Raw genomic sequence first — 25,923 nt, 5'->3', positions numbered from 1 at the left:
TCAGCAAACCTCCAGGGCACCCTTCCCCCATCTGCACTCCCTCTCCCCACCCTCTGCTCCTCTCACCCCGCAAAGTTATTTCTCATGTTTTATGTGCATGCCAAGGAGGAAACTTAAAATCAGGAAAGGACTGGCCCTTTGGTGACGCAGCAGTACCAAAACACTCAGCTTTCAACTCATTGGAAGAGCAGCCACTTCCACCGGGCACCCCTGGCAGCCTCCCGTGGGCCTCCACTCCCACGTGGGGCCCGGAGAATAGTCTTTGTGCCATCCAATGTCCTGGAACTGTGGCAAATGGGGGCAAGGTTTGAGGAAGAGGAGGCTGATGGAGGGGAGAGGATTGTCTGAGATCCTCTGCGGTCTCTGAGCATGTGGGTGGGGCATTGGGTAGGAGCGGGAGGTGGAAAGCCATGAATTTTAATGAGTAAATGTTGTCTAGATTTGTTATCCAACCTCGGCGTTTATTCAGAGCCATGCAAATGCAGATTTCTTAGCATTTGGACATCATACATCTTTCCCTCCAAAACCAATTATCTCCTCATCTCACTACAGTCTACAGTCTCTTTGGAAAGAATGGTTCAAGGCAGAAAGTAAGTGCGAGACAAGGGAAATCATTGTGTACCAGAAACTCCCCCTCTCCTCCCCCTCCATGATTAAATGTGGATCCTCGTATGGCGGGATCCTTGGTACTACGAGTTGGTGAGACATAATCCCTCCCGTCTGGAAGCCAGCGACCCAGGACAGACCATCCCGACTCAGACAGAACACACAGACCACTTTATAGTCTCTGAAAAAAACCAAGAATGAAACAAGTAAATAATGATGACTTTATGCTGCGCAGAAGGTTCTCTGTTGTGAGTATAATGGAGTTGGAGGGACGGAGCCATTTGTTCATTTCATATTTGTTTGGTAGGGTCTGCTATGTGCAAGTGGTGTGAGACACTGTTGGAATTAAAACATAAATCCCTTGTATAGTTTTCAAACTTTTTGGTCTCAGGGTAACTTCACACTTTTAAAAATTATTGGGAACACCCAAAGGGTGTTTGCATGGCTGTGTCGACCAGTGTTTACTGCCTGAGAAGTTAAGGCTGAGAAATTGTGAAAGTATAAGAATACACAAACGCATGCCATTAGCCACAGGGGATGATGGCAGCACATGCCACAACACCCCACTATGCACTTGGGACAGAAGAGTGAGAAAGAAAATAATGTCTTAGTGCTATTAGAAAAATAGTTTTGCCTCCAGGGACCCCTGAAAGCCTCATGAGGACTCCCAGGGTTCCCCAGACCACATTTTGAGAACCACTGCCCTATTGCTTTCTGCCCACCTCAGGGATATTATGGTCCAGACGGTAGGTCAGTCACAGCCAACACTGCCTTGTGAAACAGCAGGAAGGAGCTCAAAGTGCAGTCGAATGCTCTCACACATACTTTTATAGATCATGATTAAAATGATCCATACAGCCATTCATTCCTATGTGGTCATGGAGCACAGAGACTCTCACCTGACGGTGGTGGAAGGTTATGGAACTGGAATGACTGGAATCTTTGAAGGTAGGAGGAATGTGAACTTTGAGACAGCATATTTGATATGAAAACATCATTTCGTATTTAGGGAATGAAAAAATATTGTTCTTATACTAAGAACCAGAGCTTGACAAAAAGTTCTAGTCTGGCTGATATCGAGGAGGATGCACTGATTCTCAGCTGGAGGGCATGTGAGAGTTTAATCAAAAAACAAGGGTTAAGTTGAGAAACGCCTGCCCCAGAGTTACTATTTTCATCTCCCTTTCTTCCGTAGGTATTAACTCTCTGATTGCAAACAATATTTATGAGGCTGCCTACCCTCTTCATGACGTAAGTACTATTTTCAACAGCGTGCTCTCTGTAGTCTCCAAAACGTTGAAAACCACAACTTTTCAGTGGCAATGAAACGGGTGAATACCTGCAGGGTGAGGCAGGAGTGAATCATGACATTAAAATACCTTGGCTGACCCCGGACTGCTCATTGCTGCCAATAATCCCCAGTTTGATTTTTGCCAGTCATCTCAAACTGTCTCGCCAATGATTTCCCCAGAAGACAAAATAAACTGGGTTTTGTCTGAGCTTTCCCTGTACTCCCTGGCTTTGTTTTTAGCAAAAGTGTGACTATACAGATGTGGCATGAAGTAATTAAAGGGAGGAGATATTGGTGAGGATGGTGGATGGTGGTGGAAGGAGACTGAAAGGCCTGGGTTATCCCTAACCTGGGCTGTCAGACCCGTAGCTGCCTGAAAGTGGTATTTTTGTATGTGAGAGTTTTGTGCAGATGTGAAATTCCTCCTTAGCATGTTACATATTAATGAAAGATCATTCTTTAAAAAAAGTTTTTTTTGAAGAAAATCTCTCAGAATTCCTTGTACGATGCTTTGGTTAAGTAAAGAAAACAGAATGACTGTAATGCAAGCTCTCCTTGACTGGAGATAATGTTATGAACAATAATGTTATGAACTTCCCATGATACAATGCAATGGTATTCTTCAAGACAACTCATGAGAATGTAACTGGTCCTTCAGCTAAATGCTCCATGGCTTCACTATTCATCAGACTGGTCAGGTCTTGGGCACCTGCCATGCAGTAGTGCCATTTGAGACTGCTGAGGTGGGGCTCCCTGACTGCCCAGCAGGAATTTTTTTGATGGGAATCTCCTCATTCCTGACATTTGTAGTGGCGTATGCACTGCTAAGTTCTGCAGTTATGGACAGAGTAAGCATGTCATGGCACGGGTGATTTTCACATGATGGGCTAAACCATTTAAAGTCTAGAGCTCTGCCATTGCATTGCTACAAGGGGGCATAGGCTGATCTCTGAAGTGTATGAGGGGGGCACATCTTTGTGTGAGAAGTTATCCCAGGAAATGTGGCAAGTGTTGATGGCTAAGAAAATGGAGTATCAGCCCCTTATCATGCCATGCTTTTTTTTTTTTTTTTTTTTGAGATGGAGTCTCGCTCTGTCGCCCGGGCTGGAGTGCAGTGGCTGGATCTCAGCTCACTGCAAGCTCCACCTCCCGGGTTCACGCCATTCTCCTGCCTCAGCCTCCTGAGTAGCTGGGACTACAGGCACCCGCCACCTCGCCCGGCTAGCTTTTGTATTTTTTAGTAGAGACCGGGTTTCACCGTGTTAGCCAGGATGGTCTCAATCTCCTGACCTTGTGATCCGCCCGTCTTGGCCTCCCAAAGTGCTGGGATTACAGGCTTGAGCCACCGCCCCCGGCCCATGCCATGCTTTTGACCTTCCTTAAATGGGAGTGAAGAAAAGCAATGATATTAGAAAACAAAAAAAGAAAATCCTTTCTCCTTTGGCACCTGTTTCTGGTAATTTCATTGGCTTTATCCAGCATCCCTTTTTCTCCCACAGGGTGAATACAATAGTCCAGAGGACGATATGAATGACAGGAAGGTAAGCCTGCCGCACGCAGCATCCTGGACTTTGGGCATGAGAGACTACGGGTGGGTGTGGAAGGGGCTAGAAGTGCCTTAGATGTTCTCTTTACCTGCTTATCTACTTTGCAACAGTTTTTCCAGCTCCCCCTTTTCCCCCACCCAGGTATTTGGAAATGTGAGTGTGGTTGCTACTGCACTTAGTGCCTGGAGAGCCACAATGCCAACTGTCCTGAAATATATCCAATGCCCACCACACAGCTCTCACCCCACCTTCCCATGGCAAGACAGCACCAGTTGAGAAACATTGGCTGTCCAAATTCCTTAACTGATAGGTGCAGAAACAGAGACACAGAAAGCTTGAGCACCTTGGCCTGGATCACACAGCCACAGGAAACAGAGATGGGGCTCGGAACACCTCTAGCCCTCGAATCCAGGGTTCTTGCTTAAAACATGTGATGATCCGTGCCGTTATGGCTTTTGGAGGGTCAACTTGAGGTGATTCTTGTTTTCTCTGAGGTGGAGAGAAAGGCAGGTGGAGTATAGCCACTCCCAAATTACGGATGAGCAATCTGAGTGTGAGGGAGGCTCAGTTGTGCTTTGTAGTTCAAGTAGCTAGGAATTGGAGGTTACAGTTAGGGGAAGGAACGTGGCCCCAACCTCTTCAGTGGGGATGCAGCAACGATCCCCTCGTGCCATCCTCCTGCTGGCTTCTCCCCACCTTCAGCAACTCTAGTGAGCAGAGGAGGGTGGGCGATGGTGGGAGGGATGAGGAGCTGAAGCTCAAACAACTTCCCTCCCCCACTCTGTTGTCTGGAAAATCATGCATGCCCCACGTTGCCTTTCGAGCAGGCTTCTTTTTATCCTGCCTATTAGTCCCTGTTATGAAGTGTTAAGTATTAAAAACATAAAAGGTCTTTTCCAGAAATACTGCAGTGATTGCTTACACATGTCCTCTCTCTGCCTGCCCAGGGAATCTGCTGTAGTGTGGCGATGTCTTAACTCATCTGTTTTCTATCCGATGCTAATAGTCTCGGTGTTTAATTTCCTGAAAAGTCCCGCATCAGATTTAAAGGAAAAGGAGAAAGCATGTCTCGCCACATCTCACCTCTCTCGCCCAACCATTTTCTGTCCTCCCACTCTCTAATTTTTCCTTCCTTCCCTTTAAATGGTGATCACCATCCATTGCCTGCCTAAGAAAACTCCTGCTGGGTGGTGGTGACCCCAGCCTGTCTAGGAACATTATGGAGACCAGGAACACACCGCAACTCATAGGAGAAATCAGTCAGCCTTCTGTCACCTGCAGTAATGGAAGAAGTAAATTACAGACTATTTACAATATCTATGTTGTAGATATAAAAATATGTATTTGTCTTTGGAAAGATACGAAATTACTGTTAACCACAGCAATGCCTTTTAACAAAAAAATTTCCCATCACAAAATGTTTCTCTTTGGCTGATACAATGAAGGACATGGAGAAGGCTTGGGAGCTGCAGTGTAGGGTGGCCTCTCTGGGGCCTCTAGGGATTATTCACCATGTTGTGCCAGCCTGCCCATCCTGCCAGCACCTGGATGTTCTCCTTCACTCTTCCTTACAATCTGTGGCTGTTCCCATTATCTCCCCAAGGCCAGGTTCATTGCAGGCAGATTCTAGGCAAGTCGAGAGGCCCTAGAGGATGTCAGTCTCCCTCTCCTGAAGCTCACCTGGTGCTATTGTGCAGTTTCCATGTCTCAGACTCAGGTAGGGGCTGGAAATCTCTTTCTTTCCCCTCCTGGAGGGTCATTAAGGAGAAGCTTCTGGCCGGGCGCGGTGGCTCACACCTGTAATCCCAGCACTTTGGGAGGCTGAGGTGGGCAGATCGCGAGGTCAGGAGATCTAGACCATCCTGGCTAACAAGGTGAAATCCCGTCTCTACTAAAAATACAAAAAATTAGCTGGGTGTGGTGGCAGATGCCTGTAGTCACACCTACTGGGGAGGCTGAGGCAGGAAAATGACATGAACCCGGGAGGCGGAGCTTGCGGTGAGGCGAGATCGCGCCATTGCACTCCAGCTCTGGGCGACAGAGCAAGACTCTGTCTCAAAAAAAAAAAAAAAAAAAAAAAAAAAAAAAGAAGCTTCCTCCCTCTTGAGAATAAGGGTTTCCTGCCTTCCTAGAAGCCAGGACAACTGGAAGAGGGAGCAGCCTGGGGGTAGGTGGGTCCATCCTGGCTTCCAGCAGCTGCCTAGTTCCCCATTTGTCAATGCTGTTTAGTGTCCTGGAAATTCCCCGAGAAGTGGCTGTCACCATCTGCTCAGGGCTCCCCAGCTCTCACTGACTCTCTGCGGCTTCTTCATCCACTTACAGGGGAGAACTCAAAGTAGAACTTTGGATGTGACTTCCTTTAGCATTCTAGAAACCCTTAGTCCTGGATTTTCTAGCCTTTGCAGGTGGCTGTCTTCCCTCGTGGATAGTTAGTAAGTGACCCACTGAAAACCGTGGAGAGAGAGTCAGTCCTGCATTTTAAAACTTGCCTTCCTGACAAGAAAGGCACTTTTCTTCTTGGTTTCAACTGGGGATTCATTTTGCCATGCTGCACGACTTTCATGTTACTGTATGGAGAAGCTGAGACCTGGAGAAGTGGAGTTACTTACTAAAATGTTCAAACAGGTTAGTGTAGCATCTGGGAGTAGAATCCAAGTCTCTTCCATTCAGGCTGCCCCCGTCCCTTAAATGCCTCCGAGGCGGCTACAGCGTCTTTCTGCCTGTCTCAGGTCTAGCTGCTGTCTGAGGAGCTTGTGGCCTCAGAGAGGGCCATGAGTCCCAAACACCTTGATGTTCTCTGGCATTACAAAGGGTTGTTGCAAAGAGTTTTTAACACTTGAGTTCCTTTATAGTCTCATGAAATCCTTAAATTGATGACCTCTGTCAAATGTGATCCCTGGGGAGCCAAACTTCCTGCTTCTATGCTCTGATCCATCAGGTGGGATGGTTCCTGCGGTAAACGCTTGGGGCAGACAGACACATCTGGGGTTACGTCCAGAGCTCTGGAATCAGGCACTGTCCATTAAGAAGGAGCAGTAGTCCCTCCCTGGTGTATTTGCTGGCTTTGCCAGTTGGTAAAGAGAGGACATGGTGAACCTCTAAAGGAGAAAGGGGGTTCACTAAGAGTTGCATTAGAAGGGTCTAGACTCTGCAAGTTTAAAGGGCCTGTTACGTGTCTGTGCTTTACTCACACCATACTGGTCCTTACGGGGCAGGACTCCAGAGTGTGCCTCTCTTCACCCTGCATGCTGGTCCCTTCTGGGGCCCTGCAAGCTGGAGTTCAGCACAATCCGTGACTAAACCTTCTTAAAGATTGGGAAGGGTCTGCAGCACTCCCCACCTCCCTCCCTGCCTCCCCTGCAGGTGACAGAAGGCGTATGAGCTGGCCTGGGCATCCAGACATAATTGCTGCACCGCCTCCCAGCTTTGGTGCTGTGTCGCTCCAGCTCTCTGTTTCAGGGGCTGCCTGATCAGTGCCTCCTCTGTATGCTTCTAGCTTTTCTGTATCAAGCCCAGATAGTTCTCTTGGCTCCTCCTCATCTATATCCACAAGCCATGGATACATCTTTGTGCTTAAAAGAGACCATGGGGAGAGAGGGACTTTCTGGAAGTCTCTTTCAGCAGGTCTGGGATTCAGCCAGGGAAAAGGCTTCTGAGGTCAGCTCTCAGTTGAGGCCATACTGGATTCTTGGAACATTTTTCGTTTTTTCCTCCAGGGCAGTGGCAGATAGGTGTTGTCAAGCTCAAGTTTTGGCTGGGCATATGACTTGGGGAGGAATTTGCTCTGGAGGTCAGGGCCTATAAGGCAGACAGTGACGTCCCATAGCTCTCGAGAGGGTGCCCTGCCTGCATCTCCTGATGCAAGCTTATCTCCCTTTGGGCCACAAATGATGTCACTGTGACAACCAGGTGCTGGAGAGCCCAGGGTTTGCACTCAGGAGAGTCAAAACTCAGGCATTAGAAGCACCCAAGATGTGGGAGGAGGAGATGTACTAATAACAATAAGATTAGGTTAGCCACCGCCCTGGAGTGAGCAGCAGCAGTGCTCATGAATTCAGATGTTCCTCTGCCTTCATTTACTGAGTAACCCCTTGTTGTATCTGGGTTTCCTCCATTGCAAGTGGTGGAACTGCTGGTGCAGTTTGCCTCTTCAGGACCCGTGTAGTTTCTGGTCCTGTTTTGCAGTTGCTGGAAGACATTGTGACAGTAAAACTCTACCACCCTTAAGTGAGATTGCTGGTTCTCATTTCCGTTTTAACATCATGTCTTTAAAGATTCTTAGGTAAACAGGATGGCTCCCTGTAGGGCTGATGTTCAGACGGGCTTCCGAAGCACCCGATTAGAGTAGGTTCTCCTTGACAGATTTCCTCATGAGTTGTGTGTGATGTAGTAGGAGCATAAATAATGTAACAAAATAGCAGCTGTATTATAAATCTGTCAATTCCAGACGTATAATTTGATAAAGTACCAATATTGATTCAGCATGGGTATGTAGATGAGGTCTCATGATGATCCCTTACTGAATGATTTTATTTACCGGAATTGATACACAGGTTTAGTGAGACGCACACTGATTCTGATAAAGTTGCTGCAGAAATATTCTTAGATAGCCTGGCCTGATGTGTTCAGTTTTGCCCCTACCCCTCTCCTGGAGCCACTCTTGTCAAGGTGATCGGTGACCTCAAAGCCACTGAATCCAGTGGCCACTGCTCATCTAACCTGACCTATTAACAACATTTGACACCGCTTGTCCTCTTCTTTTTGTTTTTTTTTTTTGAGACAGAGTCTCGCCTTGTGGCCCAGGCTGGAGTGCAGTGGCGTGATCTCGGCTCACTGCAAGCTCCGCCTCCCGGGTTTACGCCATTCTCTTGCCTCAGCCTCCGAGTAGCTGGGACTACAGGCGCGCATCACCGCGCCCGGCTAGTTTTTTGTATTTTTAGTAGAGACGGGGTTTCACTGTGTTAGCCAGGATGGTCTCGATCTCCTGACCTCCTGATCTGCCCACCTTGGCCTCCCAAAGTGCTGGGATTATAGGCGTGAGCCACCGCGCCCAGCTATCCTCTTCTTTTCTTTGAAACCTTTTCTCCCCTTGGCTTCTTGGATGCCACACACTTCTGGTTCTCCTCCACATCACTGGCCGTTCCTTCTGTCTCCTTTACCAGTTCTTCATCACCCTCTTGACCTCTAAATGGTGGCGTGCGCAGGGCCCAGACCTCAGGCTTCTTCTGTACTTAGTATCTCTTCTTTGGTGATAACATCCATCATTTAATGACTTTACAAATGTCCTCCTCTTCAATAACTCCCAAATGTACTGGACTCTTCTTTGAACTTCGGATTGTTATATCTAGCTGCTCCCCATGCCCCTGGATACCCAAAGAGCATCTCAAAAAATGCGTCCCCAAGTAAGCTCTTGATTCTACCCCCACTAACCTGTCCTTCCCACAGCCTTTCTCATTTCAGTAAAAGGCATCACCATGACTCAGTGGCTCAGGCCAAGTTCTTATTTCTTCTCATCCCACATCCAATCCAACAGTAAATCTTACAGGCTTTACCTTTAAAATCTAAGCAGAATCAACTAGCTCTTACTGTATTTGCTGCTGCTCCCATGGTGCAAGCCATCATCATCTCTTCCCTGGACCATTCCAATAACTTCCCTATGCCTCTGATCACTCTGTTCTCCACACAGCAACCAGAGTGAGCCTTCTGCAATCTCAGATTGTTTTGCCCCTCTACTGCAGATCTCCCAGTGGCTTCCTTCAAAATCCAAATTTCATCCAGTGTTGATACAAAGATTTTAGCATGGCCTGCAAATCCCCAAGTGATCTGGCCATCCTGGTTCTTTCTGACTTTGTCTCCCAAGTTCTCCCCATGCTCACTCTGCCCCAGCCACACTGGTTCCCTGTTCTTCCTGGGACATGCCATATGCACTTGAAGACTGTCCTGCCTGGGACACCCTGCCCCCTTCCTTTGTGTCTCAGCTTAATGTCACCTCCTCAGAGAGGCCTTCCCTGGCCATCCTGTCTACAATAGCACCCCACTCCTCTCCCTTCCTTCACATTCTACTCCCTGACCTTGATAAATTTTTCTTCATTAAGATTTCCAAATCTTATCTGTTTATATGTTTATATTTGTCTCTCCACACCAGGGTGTAAGCAGACTGTGTTTACTGCTGTATCCAGTGTGGGGACAGTGCCTGGCACATAAGGAGATGTCACTAAATACTTGTTAAATGAGTGAATCATGAACATCAGGGCTCGTTTTGCTGGACTAGGCAAGACATGGGAATAAAGAAGACGGGGTTCTGCTAATCAGGTGCAGGACTGCCGCAGTGTGTGATAAAGTTCACCTCTATTGTTTGGGGAAGGAGAAGCCAGTTTCGATAGCCTCCTGATTCTGGACATCTCCCCGTGGATGTCTCATGAGAATTTCTTCAAAGCTCGGGTTTGGGGATAAAATTCTGACTTGTTAGGATGGACAAAATCAGGTGAAGTTTCCCATCTCTACCTCTAACCTGTTTCCTTATTTTCTTTATTTAGCTGCTGTATCAAGAATGGGCGTGCTATGGAGTGTTCTATAAGTTCCAACCTATTGACCTCATCAGGTAAGAGGTGGTAGGGAACTTTTGGAAGGATCCTGGAGATGCAAGTCCTGAAAGATGTATCATAAACATTTTGACTCCGGTAGTCTTTTGCTCACATGGAGGGATCTTCTTTTCTAGCTTCTGTGATCCCCTCCTCTGCGTCCCATGGGTGGGGAAGCAGCTGGGGACACAGGAAGGACATGGAGCCTGTGTGGCACAAAAGATCCTGTAGATTGATAGACCATGACCTCTACCTTGAGGTCTTCAACACTGTGGTCTCTTTCCCTGCCTGTTCTTTGGGAGGCGTGCATGGAACTGTCTCATTTCTTTTCCTTAATCTTGTCTAGAGAAGAACCTGGATGAAGCTGATTCTTGGGTTATGCCCAAGTGCCAGTGTGATCCAGGAAAGGGTGAATTTGGCAAATCACACTGGGAGTATGCTGGCTGGCCTGACAGAATATGGACTTCTTATGGCTTTTCCAAATTAGAAGGGAGGAGAGACTGGGCCCTGGGATTCCTCTGTTCCTTGTTGTCACAGAATGATATCCTGTTTTCTGGTATCTTGGACATTTCCCCAGCTTCTGTTGAACATTAGTAAAAAGTCCTTTGAAAGAACTTGCTGGAATGCCATAGGTCTGACTACTTTAAAATGGGTTCAGGGCTTTAGAAATTCAGTCTTCTGACTGGAATGTTGGGCTGCAGCACTGTGTGAAAGCACTGGGCTGAGAGTTTGGAGACGTGAGTTCTGGTCTGGGCCTGGCCACTAAGTGCTACCATTTCTTTGGGCAAGTCCCAATTCCTCTTTGATCTTCAGGGTCCTGGTTGTCCTAACTTGGGAGGCTGAGCTGAGGGATCTGTGGGTTCACATGGTAGAATGTGCTCATTTGGAAAAGATGGGCCACTGGAGCCTGCAGGAGGAGGCTGCACCATGGTGAACATGGTGGACTCACTGCCCTGCAGTCACCTAATGAGCTAATTAGTCAGCCTGAAAATAGAGCATGTTCCTGGCTGGCTGCCCTGGGCTGGGATTGTGAGAGGGGCAGCAGCCAGGAGAATCGAGTCTAGAGGGAGGAATTCCAGCTTCTTCTTGGAAAGAGAAAGCCTCATGGAGGCCAGAGTTTGGGCAGCTCACCTCCTACACAGAGATGCAGCGGCCCTCCCAGCGGACAGAGCTTGGTTGGATGTCTCTTGGAAGCAGGTGTTTGTTCCAGCTGAGGACTGTGAACCAAGGTCTTGGGTGGGGGAGCAGGGACATGCGGGGCCTGTGACCGAGACTCCTTCACCCCGTCTCCCGTCCCCTGGCTGCCTTTCATGTGGCATGGGCCACCTAGACTGTTCTCTGGGCCACACCAAGGCTGATCACTCCATTCTTGGTGGGCTTTGATCTTTCTCTCTGGATCTCAAGTGGCCACCCACTCTGTCGCCTGTTTTCTCCAACTACTCATTCGTTTTTTTTAAAAGTATGATTAAAAAATAAAAATTCTCCCTACCAGAGAGCCCTGTCTTTTCCCCCAGAGACTCAGGTGACTCGCCGCCAGCTGAGTGGGAAATGGCTCCAATATGCACTCGGTTTTGGCCACCAAAGCAGCCTCACCTGCAGGGGAAGTATTGCCTTTGGAGGGGAGCCCTGCTCTGGGGCCTGGCGGTTCCTGAGGATGGAGAGCTCAAATCTGTCTAGACAGGGCACAGTGTGCTGGAGCAGGGCCGGAGGCTGTCTACAGCTCCTCACAGATCAGAAGGCCCGGAGCACTCCCACGGCCCCTGGGCAAGGCCAAGGCTTGGTCGGGAGGGAGAGGAGGAAGGAACCTCAGGAGAATGGGACACTGAGCAGCATGTGTGTGGGGAGCCAAGGCAGATGGTGGTGGTGGTTGTCATCCCAGTGGCATAAGGAACTCTCTGACCTCAAGAAACTGCTGGAAAGAGAAGTGATGGAAGGGATGGTGGTGGGGGACGCTAGGAGCAGAGGTGGCAAGTACCTGGAAAACTTGTAGAGAAAAATGTGGGCTGGAGCGTGCAGGTAGCAGCTCCTTACACTCGGTGAGCTCCACACCAAACTCCTCATTTTACGGTCCTTTACCAAATGGTCCTAACTTGCTTTCCCCTATTCTGTCCAAGTCCTCTCCTTCCTCCTCTTCATCATGACACAATCTGAGACCTCAGTAATCCCTGACTGGCCTCACTCTCACTTCCCACTTCCCAGTCTAACTCTGAGTCTTGGGGATTCTTCTTCGGCACCATTTCTCACTTCTGCCACTTACTCTCCATCATTCCTGCCACCTCCTGTCGGGGCCCACCTGCCTGCAGAGTCCAGCCTGTGGCTCCCTTCTTGAGCCATCCCAGGCCCCACACCGTGACAGTTTTGCTCCATGACTAGTTACTACCATGCATGGCACCCTCCGTGTGCCTCACAGAGAAGTTGCCCTCATATGGTCTGTGCTGGAAGAGTGACGGAGCAGGGGAATCTGGCACAGGCGGAACATGATAATTCATGCATAGGCCTGGCCAAGGTCTTTCCCACCCATTTCTTTGGGTATTCAGCTCCTCATTTTTAGCGCCAAGCTTCTGTTCCTCCTCTGGAGCCCTGGTGCTCCTCCTCTGTGCCAATTGTTTGGAAGATTCTAAAACCTCTGTGTGAGCCATTGAGAGCTCATGGGGCGGGAGACCTGTTTGTATGTGGAAGGCCCCGGGACTAGCTCTCCTTCCCCTTCCACAGGCCTTCAGGCCTCATTTTGAGTCTTGGGGTCTGAGACACCATTCCTGCATGTTGAAAGTCCACAGAGGGGAGGCAAGATGCCCTTCCCTGCACCCCTGGCCCCTGCCTCCCCCCGGCTGCAGCGTCATTCGTGCCCAGCAGGCTGCACTGTGAGACTGCTAATGGCCTCTAGCCCCATAGGGCTCTCCTCCTGATCCTGCCTCTGCTCTGGAGACCAGGGGCCTGCAGTCCTGTGAGTGTGAGCCAGTATGAGAGTGTGTGTGTGTGTGAGTGTGAGAACATGTTAGTGTGAGAATGTGTCTCTGTGTGTTGTGTATGTACAAGAGTGGGTGTGTGTGTGAGTGCATGTGTGTGTGAGTGTGTGTGTGTGTGTGCGCCAGAGAATACTTGTGTCTGGGAGAGTGTGTATACGTGAGGGTGTGTGTTTGAGCGTGCATGAGTGAATGTGAGCAGGTGTGTATGAGCATGTGGAGTGTGTGTGTGCAAGTGAGTGTGTGTGTGTGAGCGTGTGAATAAGTGTGTGTGTGAGTGTATGTGTGTGTGAGTGGGTATGAGTGTGTTCATGAGTGTGTGTCAGTGAGAGTGTGAGTGTATGTGAGTGTGTGCATAAAGTGTGTATGAATGAGGATTGTGTGTGAGTGTGTGTGAGAGCTCTCTGGAAAGTTCCCTAGGGAGGTATCCAGCAGAAACCTCGATGAGTGAGTGCACCCCCAATCCAGAAGACCTCCTGGGTCCTTCCAGCCAGCAGCACTTGTGCCCTGGCAGAAACATGGCTTGTGACTAATAATATAAGGAATGACTCCTGAGCTAGACTGAAATGGCTCTTCTAGTACTTTAGGGAGCTGGAAGAGGGTCCTCACAGCTGGAGGAGGACATTTCTGCCTGCACTTCTCTGGTTCAATGCCCTAAAACCCAGGAGGAAAACGGCCCTTATTTTCTGGGAAAACTTGGGGACTGGAGGACTTTTGGATTTGTACAGGTCTGATCCAGTACTAGTCAGGGCTATAATCTATCTTTTTACTAAAATTAATATCTGCTCCCAGGTTGATTTTCTTAGCTTGGACGTTTTGATATGAATGAGACAAAACAATACGTCTGAAGCATCTTCTAGTTTGCTTTCTCTTCTGACTATACTCTGCTGAAACTTATGTACAAAAAGTTTATTCTGAAGCAGCTGCCGCTGCCTGCCTGTGACAGCATGGGAAAGAGAGGGTTCTAGAACTGTACTCAGCTCAGAGGGATTGCAATCTGTTGACTTGTGGGAGCTCACCAAGGGGATCATGCATGGGGAGCTTCACTGTACCAAACTAGGCCTGTAGTCTGAAGAGGGGTAATGGTCCTGACTCACTCCCACCTGTTCCAGGGGTGCTCACTTCATGAGTGAGGCTTCCTGCACTTGAAGTCAGGCCCTGGGCATGAAGCCCACACGTGGAAGCTCTGGAGTTCTCTCAGAAATGTCCCAGCTTGGAGCCTTGAGATATGGAACAGCTTCCACGAGGATCTGAGAGTGATCTCTATGGGGTGACCATTTCAGGAGCCCTGGGGTGGCACTGTGCCCCAACCTTACTACACATCTCTACCAGCCCTCTCTAGCCTGACATACCAGGAATGGGATCTCCCTCCTACTGCAAGGCACAGGTCACTGTCCTTGCCAGGGTTCCCCGGCACTGCTGCCAGAGACTGTGTGGTTTGATCCATCCCTCCTTGTCTCTGGGCTCCGCTGCCACCCTCCTGAACTGTGATCCATCTGAGCGCCCCCTGGAGGGAGACCGAGGAGGCCATGTTCTTTGGAGGCTTCTCAGCAGGCCAGGTTGGGGAAGGACTGGCCAGGCCACAGCTGGGTTAGAGGAGGGAATGGAGAGAGAAAAACGTGGATCAATCCGTGATTACTTATTTCCTTAGTCCTGCTGCTTTCTCCTTGATTTTTCTTTGGGATTGAGGGAGGCAATTCAGCTCAACACAACACACATTCACTGATGCTTACAGTGAGCAAGTCTCTTTGCTCGGCAGTATGGGGAGGGGCGACAACGATGAAGGGAGAGCTTATGGCCTTTAAGATCTAGGAGTTATGCAGGGAGACGTGTGTGCAAGACAGGATTCAGTGAGGGCTCTCAGGACTATAATAATGTTCAAACCTCTCAGTATGGGATCACATTTGAGGAGTAATTGCTTCTAGAGTAATTGCTGCTAGACAAGACTTCCTGGAAGAGGTGGCCCTTGAATCAGAAATGTTGCTTTCTGAAGGACGACTGAAGTGAAAGAGTGTGTCTATCACCAGCCTGGACTGCCCTGTGTAAGGATTTATAGTTTAGCCTGATATTAATGACTGAAAATCACATTGACTCAAAGCCAGATCCTTCCTCATTGTTGATTGGGAGTGGTGAGATCAAGAACTTGGCTTGCAGACCTTGTCTGTAAGGATTCCCTGCCAACCTGGCCCAAGTCCCTTGCTCTGCCCCACGAATTAGCAGGGAATCCAGGGTTGGAAGGAAATGAGGCTGGATGCATGAAGGGAAGCTAAGGAGAGATGACACGTGGAATCAGCACTATGGCATTTGCACGGGTCTTATCACTTGGGGGTTGGGTTTAGCTAGAAAACATTTTACAGTCTAGAAGGAAATAATACCTCATAGGCTTGAAGACTATTCTTCCTTTACCTCTGAGGGTGTGAGAGAAGGTAGACCAAAAAAAGCAGCAGCAGCTGGTTGAGGTGAAGCAGAAACAAGGATGATTATGTTCTGTGCTGTTACATTCTAGTCCATTTTATAGATCAGGATATAAGTCATGCTGTTAATCCCATCAAACTGTGGAAAGGCTCTGCTCCAGTCTCCTTTCTCTCATGTCCTCCACGGAGTGCCACTCTCCTCCAATTGTACCCTTTCAGAAGGAAGGCTGTTGGTCTTGTGGTTGACCAATGGAAACAGGAGTTGGAGTACAATGCTACCAGCTCCAGTTCAAGGTGGCAGCTGATGACTGTGTTGGTCTTCTGAGGGTGGCTGTCTAGCCTCACAACAGCCTTCCAGAGATGGTGCCTCCTGTTGGAAACTTTTCATCCTCCTTCCTGTCAGATCAGCCACGTGATACAGGTGGTGGATCCCAAGGCACCAGGAGGCTCCATAAGTTCCCCGTGGCCACCTGGAATTCCAGGGCAGAGCTGGGGAAGGAAGGAGCTGTCTGGCACCAGCTCACTGCCTCCTGGATCAGCTTATGTCATGCCCCGGGGAGGAAAAACTGATATTAGTCTGAAAAATATGACAAGCTATCTATTTGTGCTGTCTTGGCCCTATTGTACAATAAGCTTTCAATTATCCAGCACCTCTAGGAACAAACCATAGCGTCACAGAGACAAATGAAGCTTAGAGGTCAGACAATTGGATACCTGGCCCTGGAAGGAAGGAATGAAGAATTTTTTTTGCAGCGTATTCATCTAGCAAATGCCCAGCCTCTGCTTGATTTTTCTTGGAATAGGAGCACCTTGCCTCTGGGGCAGTTTGTTTCTGTCTTGGGCATTTCTAGCCCCTAGGAAGTCATGAAACTAGACGGAAAACTCTGCTGTTTTCCCTAATATTCGTCTTAGTTCTGCTTCCTGGAGCTGCACAGAATAAGCGTACCCTGTTGTATAGGCCAGCCCATTAAATATTTGAAAATAACAATTGTGTTCACAACAGTGCTCGCATATCTAAGCTTTCTTTCCCACACCCCAAATACTCCCAGGCATTTCTGCGTTTTCATATCAACATGTGTTTCCCACACAGCGTTATCATTGTGATCGTCCTTCTTGGGACTCACTGGTGGTGAAAATTGGAAGAGAAGGAGACTTACATACACCTCGCTGAAGCAGTTAAGCCAACACATATTTTGCACTATCAGACACTGATCCTGGGGATACCGAGATGATGTAAGCATGACCCCACTCTCAAGGAACTCGAGTTCAAAGTGAAATCTCCATGCTTGCAGATGACCACTGGGTTTTCTGGAGGCTGATGGAGAACATTTATAGAAGGTAGCTGTGAGGCTGTAGGAAAACATCATATGGAAAAGATCACGAGGGAAAGTCGGCCCTCGATTAGCCATTTGTGATGATGGGCTCAGAGGTATCAGCTCTGCATCAGGCAGAGATCTTTGGGGATAATTGTAACGCTTTCTAGAAACATCACTGTGATGTGATACAGCACCATAGATCCCTTGAATTCTCAGAATACTTTTGAAAACCAAACTAGGATTGCATCACTCAGTGATTTACCAAATCATGGTAAAACCTCACATGTGTCTGACTTAGGTCATCACACCTAAAGAAAACATAACCGGGCTGGGACTGTTTCACAGACGGAAAAGTAATGTGATCAAGGATTTGGAGAGGCATCTTTATAATGTTGGCTTTAAACAAGTGAGAGTTCCCTATTGTTGGAACAAAATGGAGAAGGAGTGAGGCTGACAGTCAAAAGATGGATAGTGTGCCTGTGTTTGTGTTTATCAAACCCTGACGCACCTGCCCAGGGACATTCCTTTAGACCAGGAGCAGTGAGTTAAGAGAGAAAAGAACTCAGTTTTACCTCCAGATTTGTTTCCAGCTGATGTAATATTTGGGCAAGTCATTCTCTCTTGAGCCTCAATTTTCTCAGCTATGAAATAGGGCTGATAGCACCTGTGCTGCCTGCCCACAGTATTACTGTGAGGATTCAGATGCAGAGCTGTACAACTACTGTGATGATGGCTGTAGGTCTCGTTAAACCAATAAAATTTCGTTGACTCCCTGTGGGGGGAATTATAATATTCATTAAAGTGGTGGAATATCATATGCTTCCTTAGCTTTGACAGATATTGCATAATCATATTGTATGGCTGTAAATCAAGACACTGTATGCATTTTCTGTCTGTGACCTCTGTGCCTCCCAGCGACCCTGTGAAGTGGATATTGTTATCTTCATTTCACAGGCAAGGATACTGAGGTCAGTGAAGTAAAGGCTTCCCAAAACCACAGAGCAAGCTCATCTGGAATTCAAACCCAGGCCTGTCTAACTCTAGAAACTTTTAGTTTTTTCACAGTACTCTGTAGCTGAAGGTGCCACAGAGTTTCCATTCAGCGGATTTCAGGCTAGCTGGGTGTCCAGCCCTTCAGTGTTAATCCCTTCAATTACCCATCTCCCAGGGAAAAACCGTGGTGTGGTCTTCTGGTACGGGCCGCACGCTGACCATAGTCGACCTTGGCTTATAATGGGGCCATCTTTATGAACACCCCTCTTTGTGCCTAGCATGAGTAACGTATCACTCTCAGGGCCTCTGTTCAGCAACCCCAGAATGCCATGGTTTTTATTTTTCCTTTCTATTTTTTTATGATCTTTTTTTTTTTTTTCTGACTCCTTCCATGTTGTCAGATTGTCAGCTGTCACTTCTTGCTTTTGTCAACTGAGTAGCTTCTGTTCCCAATTCTAATTTACTGCTTTGTCTCAGTTGCAGCTTCGGCAACCAGACACCCAAGCAACTTAGCACTGTGCACAAGTAAGACGCTTCCACGGTTCATCCTGGAATCTGGCTTCTGTCGAGTGGGGGAACTTTTAGAGGGCCTGCTTTTGTGCTGGAAATGTCTGTCTCTGCTTCCCGGTGAGAGTGAAATGATGTATCTGAAGTTCAAGGGGCCTCAGCACTGGGACCAGAGTGAGGATGCTACAGCAGGGGGCCCTCACTAGGAAGAGCTGTATTTTTGCCCCCCTTGCTTGTTTGGGGAGGTCATGAAAATCCACCCTATCAGATATTTTTCTTAAAAATAGAGCTCTGCGTCTGTTAACAGCACAAGAGTCAGTCCCTGCATCAGGATCTGCTGAATGCAGAGCTTTGTACTGGGTGTGGTATTGAAACCTCAAAGCAGGGGGAAAATGTGATCTTGAAGGATGCTGATGGGACACAAGGTACTCACAGAAGAAAACTTCTCAGGTAGGTCATAGGGCTGCCAAGCAGCGTCCAACGGAACTAATGCACAAAGCTGTATGTAGCAGTGCTGGGCAAGATAGGGAGAGGCTTTGAAGGACTTCGTAACTGGCTTCAGGGTAGCAGATCACACAAAATGAGATGTATGAGATAGGTGAGTTTTAAGCAGAAATCAGAGATTTGAAGGAGAGAAGAAATATGGTTGGGGGATTTACAAGATGGGGATTTAAGCATTCTTGGTCAGGAGATGTTGAGATAAGAGACTTGAGAAGGGGCTAAGGCAGAAGAATGGCTAAGAAGAAAGCACTGGGGCTGAGCTAGACAAGGGACATGATGGTAGGGGAATTTCAGGAGAGGATCTCAGGTGGTTTCTCTGGAATTTAGGCAGGTGGAAAAACAGAGGGCTTAAGGAAGGGTTTCATGTCTCATTGTATTCCCAGCCGGACAGGTAAGAGTAGGCACAAGGAGTTTCAATTCTTCCCTCATCTCTCCTGGGGAGTCTCTGGACAAGTCATTCAGCCCCTATAGACCTGTTGAAGTTCCTCTCCCTATAGTTGCGTCTCTTCTACAAAATCTCTAGGCTGCATGATGGCAGGTGCAGTTCTGTCTGTGGGAATCAAGATCTCAGGTAGACCTGAGGGACTCATCTTGCCTTAGAAGGAGCAAGGGGACTGGCATCGGGTGAGTTACCAGGGACACGGCTCAACTGTTTGATCCCAGGAGCCACTGTTTGACCACATGTTCCTGGAACCCCTGAGCGCCTCAGTCCTGCTAATCATATTCCCTGGAGTGATGTTCTCCACCCACACCACATGGCTATGTAACCAACATAAACAGAAAACGTCTTAACACATTGAATAACATCAGCGGAACACACGTTACAACAACCGCAAGATAGCTAAATTTAATTAGCCCGGCATGCCCAGGCTTTTTGTACAGGCACATGCCTCTGTTTTAGAAACAGAAAACCACAGCATTTTGTGGGTCTGGAAGTCACAAACATAAGAAAGGAAAAAAAAATACACAAACCTTCAAGATCCCTGCCTGGAGACTGCTGTCTTCTAGTACCTTCTTGGGATTATCTCAAGGTATTCAAAGATGTTGACTGTAGGGTAGCTGCCAGGAATTACTGCCTGCCTCTGGCAAATTGGTTGGCTCAGCTGTGAAGAGATTGGGGAGCTCAGCCTTAGTCACTCAGCCTGCAGCAGGGACTCGGGAAACCCTCAGAGCTGTAGGCTCAGCCTCACTGGTTTCTTTCATACAGTCCCTATTCAACTGAACCTAGTCAAGAGAGACAGGGGATCGGAGGACTGGGATTTTTAACTTTTCATTTGAACATTTTAGTCTGGATGAGGGCAATGGTGTAATTTCCAGCTGTCATCAACTCTAACAAAATGGCAGCAATTCCTTAGGCTGACATTCTGCCCAGTCCTCAGCCCTGGGGCAGGAAGGCAAGGTGCATGGCAGAGAGAAGCGAATCAGCCGTGTACTAAGGGTGTCCCTGCCCTACTCAGAGGCCCTGCATCTCCTGAAAGCCTCAGCTGGTGCCTTGCGTAGATCTCTCTGACTGTGCTTCAGTCCCTCTCCTTTTGTTCATCCTGCAGTGATCCCTTCTTTGTCCAGTCCCATGAGATGACATCCGTTTTAGAAATACTAGCTCTTTTGACTTCTGTGGATTAAGAAGGGTAGGTCTCCGATGCTGTGGCAGCTAGCTGGCAGCATCAGGTGCATCTTTATGAGGGTGACACAAAAGAAAAAGAAGGCAGAGCCCCCAGACTCAGACCTCTCAGCATCCAGGTGGGACAAAGACTTGATGTTTTAGGAAGGAGATTTAAGAAACATATACTTCAGGCCGGGCACGGTGGCTCACGCCTGTAATCCCAGCACTTTGAGAGGCTGAGGTGGGCGGATCACCTGAGGTCGGGAGTTCAAGACCAGCCTGGCCAACGTGGCGAACCCTGTCTCTACTAAAAATACAAAAATTAGCTGGGTGTGGTGGCGGGCGCCTGTAATCCTAGCTACTCAGGCAGCTGAGGCAGGAGAGTCGCTTGAACCCTGGAGGCAGAGGTTGTAGTGGGCCGAGATTGCGCCACTGCATTCCAGCCTGGGTGACAGAGTGAGACTCCGTCTCCAAAAACAAAAACAAAAAACAAACATATAATTCAGTTCAACTTAATCCGCTGTATTCATGGAGCACCTTCTCTGTGCCAGGCACTGTACTAAGTGCTGGAGTTAAAGTGATGAACAAGATAGATATGGACTGATGGTGGGCAGTTAGATAATTTATCGTCTTACTGGGGACACTTTTTGGAGTGAAAGTGAGAGCTATTAATAATGATTTGTGTGTACTAGTCAACGATTATTACATTAATGTTGCATAACAAACGATCCCAAGGTCAGTAGCTTATAACAAAGGTCATTTCTGTATTGTGTTCATGTGTCTTTGGATTGAATGGGAAAGCTCTGTTTCAGGCTGAGGGTTCGTTGGGCCTGGCTCTGGGCTGTGCATTGTGTTTAGTTAGCCCCAGGTCTGCACATTTTGCTTAGATCAGCAGCTTCTGGGACACATTCTGCTCACAGAGAATCAACAGAGCACAGGAAAGAATGAAAATGTGAAGTACTTCTTGCAGTGCCTGCTGACATCTCACATTTGCTCGCATTCCATTGGCCAAAACAAGTCATGTGGCCAAGCACAAATCCATGGAACTGGGAAGGCTAGTATAGGAGTTAATATTTACTGACACAAATCCAGTCTGCTATACTGCAGCAACAGGTAAAAGGCAGGACTGTCTCAGGCACATCTGGACCTATGGTCCAGCTGGGTCTAGCCTCAACAGAGCTTATGACCTAGCAGGGGAGACAGTGCATAGTTAATCAGAAGCGTGACACAGATTACTAGAGAGGAGGACAGAAGTGTAATGGGAGTAGAGATATAAGGCCATCCAAACTAATTGGAGATCTCCCTGAGGAAGTGACATTTAAACTAGTAAGATTTGCCGGATGGGTCAAAACAAAAATGATCCGGGCAAAGATGAGGAAAATAATGACAACAGCTAACAGTTAGATGCTTGCTGTGTGGCAGGCACTGTTCTACCCCTTCACATTTGCTAACTCACAACACCCCGTCGAGATAGATACTATCATCCTCCTTCTACAGAAGAGGAAATTGAAGCACAAAGAGATTATTAAGTGGCCCAAAGTCACATGGTTAGTGAGAGAGGTAGGATCTGAACTCCTGAGTCTGGCTTCTCCACCACGTACAGCCCCACTGCTGGGGGAGGGCACTGGGATGGATGTGGGAGCTTCAGCTCTGTAGTGGAGGTACTTGTGGGGAGCCAGATCATGGAGGAGCTTTTGGGCTGGTTAGGGATTTTGGACTGTACCCTAAGGAAAGGGTACATCATTGAAACCTTTGGCTTATGAGGGTGCCCGTGTGTGGGTGGTGCTGGCGTGGCCCGTTGTCATCAGTTGAAGGATCAGGGGTTTTCTTCTGGTTGGGGCACTGGAAAGGAACTGGGATTGTGCTTTTTGTGTCTAGCAGGATGGTTTCCTCCTACATGGCCTTTGTCCTGCAGAAGGACTTGTGGGCAGCCTGGCCATCGTGACTCTGAGCCCAGAGCCTCTTGTCTCTCCTTCTCCTCATCCCCCTGACATCGTAAGTAACCTATGGTCTCACCAGGTTGTGCACCAACGAACAAGAGGCATCTCTCCCTGCTCACCCGTGGTGGTTGCGTCAATGGGAATGTGAATGACTGCTGTGAACATATCACTCAGCCTGTACTCATCAAGGGCCAGTTTACCATGCCCTTTGTGTGCATGATCTAACTGAATCGTCATGGTGACTCTATGGAACTTGGCACAATCCTCGTCCCCATCATTTTCAAGATGAGACACAGAGTAGACAAGTCACTTGCCCCAAATCCCAATCAGTTTGACACCAGAGCCTATTATCTTAACTGCTTTGCTCCACTTTAAGGGAAGAGCACTGTGTTGATGAGACATGCAGACAACTCCCAGGGAGGTGGTGGAGAGGCGGATAATATGATTGGATGTGCAGCTGTGATGGCAAAGGGACTCTAGGAGGTTTTGGAGCAAAACAGACCTATTTCCTTAAGTGAGGGGGGCTTGCCGTAGATCTTGAAGGCTTAGGAATTTTAGGTCTGGGAGGGGTCTTAAAAGCCACCCAGGCTCATCTTCTCACTCTATAAGGGACTGAAATCCTGTACTAGAGCTAAGGAGGCAAGGGGACAGGGATATCGTGTCTGAGGTCACTTTCAAATGAAGGGCCTTTAATGTGTGCCACTGTAACCCACTGAAGTTTGATACAGACAGTACCGACCCGGAAGTTAGAAGAATGTGTAGAGTCAGAGGCGGTACATGACACTCCAGGTAGGTCTATTTACACATCGCCTTCCTCACCTAAAAAGGAAGGGCAGACCAGGTGCTCTAGTGCATTCCTTCCAGGACTAACTTTCTACGGTTCTTCAGAGATAGAATCTCAATCCTGAAGCTGGTCTGGGGGCAGGGCCTAGGATCTCATAGGGAGGCCAAGTTGAACCAGGGATTGGAATCAAAGAGTCTGGACCTAGTTGCAGCCTTCATCCATTGGAAGCACCACCCCAGGGGCACTGCCCCCTGTCCCCTCAACCAAGTCCCTGGATTTCTGCCTTCCTCTCCCCAGCCTCTCCCCTTCCTGAACACCCCCATCTCTGTTTTCTTTGCCTCTGTGGCTTTGATCACATCTGGAGCATTTTGTCAAGTTGATGAGTATGTGTTTTCCTGTTGGACACATGGTGTGTATCAGAGGCACTTAAGGAGCTCTGGATGATGAATGGAAAAGTCTGCGTGGCATCTCAGGGGCTGCTGGCCTGGAGGGTAGATGGCAGCTGCATGGCAAGGGGACCTGGCATGAAGGCCAGGATACTCTCTGAGAAGGCCCAGGGGCCCAGCCTGGGAACTGCTGCTCCAAATGGCTTTGAGTTGTCCCGTAGGGGTGGTGCATGGGAACTGTGTATGTGTGCTTGTGTGTGTGTGTGTATGTGTGTGTGTGTGTGTACAAGAGGACTGGAAGGGCTCCCTTGTCTTGTTGCCATTGGATGCTTCAATATTTTCTCTTCATGGTAACTGGAGCTCTTATCTGCACAACCAGTGACATAAACCAATGGTGTGTTGCCTGTAGGTGGACAGTGAGTGATGAATTTAATATGGGGTGCTCTGTCTGTAAGAAGTGACAGTAACCTCCAGCATGGGCTGGCAGGGCCAGTGAGCAGTGAAGAAGGATGAGACACAAGTGGGCTTCCCGTGGCGAATGAGCTGGGAACATGCCCAACGCTGTGACCCCTCTTTGCTGTCCCGCAGTATCCCCCTGAGGATTTATCCCCAGGCTTTATAGCTGCGTGTTTCTCCCTCTAAGCCTCTCACTGTTCCTCTTGAACTTTTTCCTCCTCTCTCCTCCAATAACCCTAAGCCTTCACCCCTTTTCCCTCTCATCCCCTGTCTTTACCTAATCCATCCCAGCTACTCTCTTTCCATTCACTTCAAGTGACATCTTCCAGCCTTGGGGACAAGTTACCACTGTCTGGACCTGCTGGAGATGATCTTAGAAAGTGAAAGATGGTATTTATCGGTCCAGGGTAGGGGCGGAGCTGGGGAATGCCACGCAGAGTTCAGCCTGGAAGGTTGTTTATGCTCTTGCAACTCCAACAGAGAGCAGCCCTGTCTATCCATGGCTCAAATTAAATTGCAGATGCCCCTGAACTCGGGGTTAGGAACATAAACAACTGGTGAGTTGCACACTTCAAGCAATGAGCAAACTCGGCAGGGGAGAGGACTGGTGAAGGGCTGGTTGGCGGTGGATTTTTCCAATTGATGTTTTTCCAGGAGGCTTCTCTGACTTCTTGCATTCCAGGGACCAGAGCACTTCTCTTGAACAGCACATCTGGGTAGTGTGGCTCCTCCTTGGTTGTAAGGCAGTGAGGGGAGACTTCCCAGGCCTTCTTTCATTTAATTTGTCCTGCTCCGGGAGAAGGTTTAGAAAGAGGGTGGAGAACTCAGTGACAGGCCCAGGGAGTCACATCGGGGAAGTCTCTGACATTTAGGCCTTTGCTTTGAGGCAGAGTCCAAGAGGCCAAGCCTGAGCTCAGGATGCTTTGATGGGGACTTAAGTTTGCCTGGGTTGGCCCCTCCAGTGCAGGAAGTAAGCAGCCACCCCTGTGGTGTAGCTGGCTCACTCATTAACTCACTCATCATTCAGTCTACTCAGTGACTCAACGAACACCTACACTGTGGCAGGAACCAGCTCAGACAGTGGTAACAAAAAATCCTGGCCCTCAAGGAGCTTATAGTCAAGTTGGAAAAGATGATTAATAAGTCAGCCAACAGCGTGATGAATCTGAGACACCATATGTAGAGTGGCTCTTGGACACGCACAAGAAGGGCTTCTGAATCCATCAGAGAAGGCCTCCTGGAAGGTTCAATGCTGAGCTGTTTTGAATAATGAATTGCTAGGAGTTGGGTATAGGGAGGGGAATGGACATTCCAGAGAGGGGGGAATAGCATGAATTAAGGCATGAAAGGTTGAAAAAGCACAATCGTTGAGGGGTTACAAGTAGCTGACTGTGGCTGGAATGAAGAGTGTACATGAGTTTAGGGTGGGATGTGAGGCAGGAGAGGCAAGCAAGGTCAGATTGTGAGATTGTGGCTACTCAGCCAAAGTGATGTAGAAGGATTTTAAGTAGAAAAGTGGTAAGGTAAATCTTTAAGGATGTTATTTGAGGGATAGGAAAAGTTGCCCGTAATTACTTTTCCCAGAAGTAGGTCATAGCCAGTGCAAAGCAGGGCCTTGTGGATGTGGGGCACAGGCTGGACCCCTAGTGGGAGAAGGGGTTCCAGAGTGGGAGAAGAATGATAGCTTCTTGAGAAGGAAACCTCGGATGAGGAAGGCAAGGCGCAGGAAAGGAAACTCTATGGCCCAGGACCACATAGCTAATTAGTACCAGAGCTGGGCCTTCTGAGTGACAGCCAAACAGAAATGATGACGTCACAGCCTTGCTCAAGGGTGGCCCTGTCTTCTCCATTTTTAACATTACCTGTTACCTGGTGAAATGAGCGGCAGGAGTATTCATGGGAATGTTTATACAAAGTGCTCAAGCAGACTGTACATTCACCATCACCCTGGCAATTTGCCATGATATTTCCGAAGAGCTGGGTTGGCTTGTTTGTGTTTCATCTCTTTCTGTTCCCTGTTCCCCTCGGGGTAGAG

The 25,923-nt window shown here is 48.3% G+C and overlaps 1 protein-coding gene across 1 annotated transcript in view; it reads left to right on the top strand.

The window, feature by feature from the left end:
- Positions 1 to 25,923, top strand: part of ANO2 (anoctamin 2) — a 288,476-nt gene that overhangs the window by 46,867 nt on the left and 215,686 nt on the right. The window contains exons 5-7 of the mRNA XM_017883353.1: positions 1,802 to 1,857; positions 3,397 to 3,438; positions 9,981 to 10,045. Of these exons, the coding sequence (XP_017738842.1) occupies positions 1,802 to 1,857; positions 3,397 to 3,438; positions 9,981 to 10,045 (163 nt within the window). The remainder of the gene's footprint in view (positions 1 to 1,801; positions 1,858 to 3,396; positions 3,439 to 9,980; positions 10,046 to 25,923) is intronic.

This window comes from Rhinopithecus bieti, unplaced genomic scaffold (assembly GCF_001698545.2).
Source record: "Rhinopithecus bieti isolate Rb0 unplaced genomic scaffold, ASM169854v2 scaffold_13342, whole genome shotgun sequence".
In the NCBI taxonomy this organism is placed as follows: domain Eukaryota; kingdom Metazoa; phylum Chordata; class Mammalia; order Primates; family Cercopithecidae; genus Rhinopithecus; species Rhinopithecus bieti.
Note: the sequence above shows the minus strand (reverse complement) of the source record. Positions and strands in the feature narration are given on the sequence as shown.